The sequence below is a fragment of the Stigmatopora nigra genome, chromosome 21 (assembly GCF_051989575.1).
Source record: "Stigmatopora nigra isolate UIUO_SnigA chromosome 21, RoL_Snig_1.1, whole genome shotgun sequence".
Taxonomy (NCBI): domain Eukaryota; kingdom Metazoa; phylum Chordata; class Actinopteri; order Syngnathiformes; family Syngnathidae; genus Stigmatopora; species Stigmatopora nigra.
Window position 1 is genome coordinate 3,462,530 of NC_135528.1, and position 4,971 is coordinate 3,467,500.

Consider the following 4,971-nt stretch of genomic DNA (forward strand, 5'->3'; position numbering starts at 1 on the left):
CATGCGCCTCTGCAGCTCCAGCTGCTGTGTGTTTCTCTCCAGTCCGCTTCTACAGTGTCTGGTGTCAAAAGTCATCCGGGTACCCATACATTCACGCTTCACCTGTGGAATTGTGGGAGTTGTAGTTCTCTGTTTACGACTCGAATCAGACCTATTACGTTGTAAGCAACTAATTAAAGCATTTAAGCCACTCGTAAGCACATTTTATTAACGCTAGTACACAGTGTGAGAGTAATACGTTTACATTTGGAACTGGAAACGGTGAAACGACATGCCAGCGAGTTAACCAACTGTAAACTAGCTATACGTATTTGCAAACAAACAAATTGATAATCGAAGAAATGGAATGCGGATTAAAAGTCACTTACCATTTTTGCACGTTTTCGTCCAAAGTACTGTGATACGACACATTTGCTTATTTATTCGTGCACAACAAACTTTGTGCGAGTTGGAGCAATGTCGTAACTAATCACCCCAGCTGACAAGCGAATGTAATTAGGTGGTACCATTTTTTTAAATAAATATATATATTTTTAAACTATACAAGTACGTGTATATATATCAAGAGCCTTCAAAAATGTTTTGGATAAGAAAACAACTACTATAATCTTAAAGAGAGTTTATCCAAATATATCTTATATTTATTATGACAGAAAGAGTCCACATAAAAGGGCACAATAAAAAACTTTTGAAATACGATGACATTTCCCTTTTTTGTTTTCTCCCTGCCCTTCCAGTGAATGAATAAATGCATTTTTTTGCTATAGATATTCTTTGTAATGTGTTAAATTAATAAAAAAATAAGAACTAAGAGATGGCTCATGCAAACTAAGTCATTCAGTCACCATCTCTCGACTTACTGAAACTATTAGCTCATTTTTACATAGAATTTAATACCTGATCTGTGCAAGTAAATGTAACCATACAAGTACATTCTCTTGAACATATAATTTCTAATCCAAAGGTTCTAAAACAAACAATGAGAAAATAATCCAGAGATGTTAGATATATTAATACTGTGCATTACAATCATATCAGAGCTGCTTCTTTGTTTGTTTTTATCAAATAAACAATGTATGGCTTTCAACTGCTGTTTTAAAAACCCTAGTTTGAGAAGCGCTGTTCTAATCCAACTGTGCACACACACACACACAGCACCCCCAAATGCTTCCATGTTTGCTCAATCTCAACCTTGACCATCAATGCATCACAAAGCCAAAAGAAAATGCTCGAATGAATGGAACAAACACTATATGGCGACTGGGAAAGATGTGAGGATCATGTGCCAAGTCGCATCCCTCCTCCCCGACCATCTACATCTCCATCCTTGTTGTCATGGTTACCGAGTAAAGCAACATCACTGCAGGGCCCGATCAGCCGAGGTCCAAGCGCTCTCCTCGCCCGTCCCGAAAGGTTGCGGGGGAAAAGGCGACAAAATGTATTGTTTTTTTTGTTTGTTTTTTGTTTTTTTTAAACGTATGTGTATGTATTTTGTATGTGTGCATGGTCACAGGTTCTCGCCTGGTTGATACTGCGGCTCGGTGGCGGTGAAATAATCCTCGAGGAAGGACTGCAGGTACTCGAAGGTGTGCCTCTCGTCGGCCTCGCGCCGCCAGCACTGCAGCATGAGCTCGTGGAGTGAGGCGGGGCAGCCCGGGGCGCAGGCCATCCGATAGCCCCGTTCTACCTGTTCCAACACCTCACGGTTGTTCATGCCTTCAAGGGATTTAAGGATATGAGGAGGGAAAAAAAAAGAAGGAAATGGTGAACTGAAGCTAAATGCATTGTGAGAGGAGCAACATCGAAATCAGATTGAACAAAGCTAAATCCATTGGAAAGGAATAAACATTGCATTTTTGTAGTTAATCAAAAAGGGCTGTGAATAGCAAAACATTGACATGAAACCATTATATATACAATTTGTTTTACATTTTTGTACCTCTATTTGCCCCGCCTCTACCCTGACTTTCAGATGCAACCTATGGAGGGTTGTTTTCTATTGTCTTCCCTTCAAAATATTACGAAAATGATGCACACAAATGTCCTCACAATAAGATAACACACGACCACTTGCGACCATCTCAAGATAAATATTTACTTAAAATTGTACTCGTATCTCAAATCGCTTGTATATAGGGGTACTCCTATGTCGAGGTACCACTGTATTACAAAATTTGAAAAAGAAAACATTTGCTTTTCAAATAATCCTGATCTTTTTAAATAAACCCACTTCTGACCTGCATTTTTTAAATAAAAATTGCCACCATTTTTTCTCTCTTACCTTTTTCCTCAATGCCTAATATGCTATTTACTTAGAAAAAAAACACACTGAAACACTCGTGTCCAAATGTTAGAGTGCAAGTTTAAGTGTTTAGTCATAAATTATTTTCAAAATATCAGGATACACACTTTGCAATTAAAATTTAGATCTCATTTTGACACTGTGAACGTGGTATATCCTTTTTTAAGGAACTCTAGTTTGGCATTTGTAAATGGATAATACTGCATACTAGACCAGAATACATCATCTCTAAATAACAGAAAACTGTATTGTATCAAGTCTTGACTAATAGTAACACAATTAAAATGAATTTCACTTATATTATCTTGCCTTGAACCAATTTGTATTCAATCCCATCAGATATTTGTTTCCCAAATAAGACTCCTGAAATGAGCGCATTATTCTCTCCTCAAATTTTCCTCTCTTTTACGAAATGACCTCTGACTCCCATTGGCTGGAAACTTTTTACCTGGGTAGGGCACGCGTCCCTTGGTGATTAGCTCGGTGAGAAGGATGCCGAAGCTCCACACGTCTGATTTGATGGTGAAACGTCCGTACAGCGCCGCTTCCGGAGCCGTCCATTTGATGGGGAACTTAGCTCCTGGCACCATGGCAACAAGGAAGCAAGCTTTCATAATTATGCACTAAACATACAAGGCATGTTTCACATATACAGTTTCAGTGTGCACGAATAAATGAATCGATCGGTAAGTGGTGCTTGGCTGATGTTGCTGCCAATTGAGGAACAACTTAGCCACATGCTATCCGTCTTGATTGTGATGACGCCTGAAAGGAATTTCCAAATCGTGCATGGGAAGGTAACGAGCCAGTGCAGTGGTACATTGAGATATGAGCTTAATGCATTCCGGTACTGAGCTCGTATGTCGATTTTCTTAACTCAAACGAACGTTTCCCATAGAAATGAACTAAAAAAAATAATTTGTTCCAATCTTCTGAAAAAACACCCAAAACAGATAATTGGACTGGAAAAACATTTTTATTTGTTCTAATTTGCCATCTATTAACAGAGTAACAAATAACTAGTGGTATAATACTACGAAAATGTTTTTAATATTATTAAAATGAGACATTTTGCACGGCAACACGCTCGTAACATAACATAACTACATTTAAATTAACTCAAAACCTAACCTTACACTAAACTTAATTCTAATTTTGCTTTAAATTTTGATACCATTCTTCTCTCTGGTTGGCTCTATTAGCCCCGCCTCCACCCTGACTTTCAGACCCAACCCATCGAGGGTTTTTTTGCTTTTGTATCTCAAGATAAATATCTGCTGAAAATTTTACTCGTATCTCAAATTGCTCGTATGTCAGGGCACTCGTATTTCAAGGTACCACTGTAGTTAATGAATGTCTTTTTGAGGTTTTGGGGGATTAGGACTGTCCTATATAGAGAAAATACACACACATACACTCCCAAATACACACACATTCACACACTGGTTTTTGTCTCTCTCTTGTTGGACGTACCTTGTCGAGCTGTATACTCGTTATCCTCAATGAGCCTGGCCAGCCCAAAGTCGGCAATCTTGCACACCAGGTTGTCTCCGACCAGAATGTTGGCAGCACGCAGGTCCCTGTGGATGTAGTTCATCCTCTCGATGTAAGCCATACCGGCCGCGATCTGAAAGCCCCAGACTCGCTTTATAATGTCAAATATGCTCTGGGAGGATTGTGGCCTTTTATTTTATTTTCAATAACCTGCGCCGCCATGTCCACGAGCTGGGGTAGCTTCAGGTTTTGGCCCTCGCCGTCTTTTAAGAAGTCCAGTAAACTTCCTGAAAGGAACCAGAGAGACAAGAAATGATCAATCTTCATTTTGGAGAAGAATTGGATTGGACATATTCAAGAGCCAACCCAGGAAAAGAAAGGTATCAAAATTTAAAACAAAATTAGGATTAAGTTTAGTGTAAGGTTGAATTAAATTTATTTTTGAGTGTCTGTATTGTAATCCAAGTTCATTTAAATTTGTTTATGTTATGTTACAAGCGCGTTGCTGTGCAAAAATCTGAAATCTGTCTAATTTTAGTCCTATTAAACCACTAGTTATTTGTTACTTTTTTAATAGATGGTGAATTAGAACAAATTAAAATGTTTTTTCCTATCCAATTCAGATAATTGGAACAAAATGTTTTAGTTCATTTCTATGGGAAACATTCATTTGAGTTACGACAAAAATCGACATACGAGCTCAGTCCCTGTACGAAATAAGCTCTTATCTCGAGTTACCACTGCATCACAATTTTTACAGTGTCACAACCCTAATACAAACAGTGTCCACCAAAACAAGTGCGTACCTTGGCTCATGAACTCAGTGATGATGTAGATAGGCTCCTCTGAAACCACTGCATAGAGCTGCACCAGCTTGTCATGGCGGAGCCTCTTCATGATCTGAGCCTCCTCCAGAAAAGCCTCGGGGGACATGGTGCCCGGCTTCAGGGTCTTCACCGCGACCTTGGTGGTCCCGTTCCACATGCCTGACAGTAACATGCACCCCACGTCAGCATGTACATAGAGGGAACAGCACGTACAGTATAGGACTGTATACTATGAGTCGGCATGCAGAAAATGTGAAAACGCAGTATTGAATGATCATGCACGTTATTCTGCATGCAAAGCAATACCTGAGCTACATGGAGAGAACTTGGCTGGCTTTAAGGAGAGAC

The 4,971-nt window shown here is 39.3% G+C and overlaps 1 protein-coding gene across 3 annotated transcripts in view; it reads right to left on the minus strand.

Annotated features, from left to right (window-relative positions):
* Window positions 1-614: 614 nt before the first annotated feature.
* Window positions 615-4,971, minus strand: part of yrk (Yes-related kinase) — a 14,537-nt gene continuing 10,180 nt past the window's right edge. For all 3 annotated transcript variants that reach the window (XM_077743537.1, XM_077743539.1, XM_077743538.1), the window contains 5 exons: window positions 4,603-4,782; window positions 4,007-4,083; window positions 3,776-3,929; window positions 2,751-2,882; window positions 615-1,716 (listed from right to left, as the gene is read on the minus strand). In XM_077743537.1, coding sequence (XP_077599663.1) covers window positions 1,508-1,716; window positions 2,751-2,882; window positions 3,776-3,929; window positions 4,007-4,083; window positions 4,603-4,782 — 752 coding nt within the window. In that variant the 3' untranslated portion in view covers window positions 615-1,507. The remainder of the gene's footprint in view (window positions 1,717-2,750; window positions 2,883-3,775; window positions 3,930-4,006; window positions 4,084-4,602; window positions 4,783-4,971) is intronic.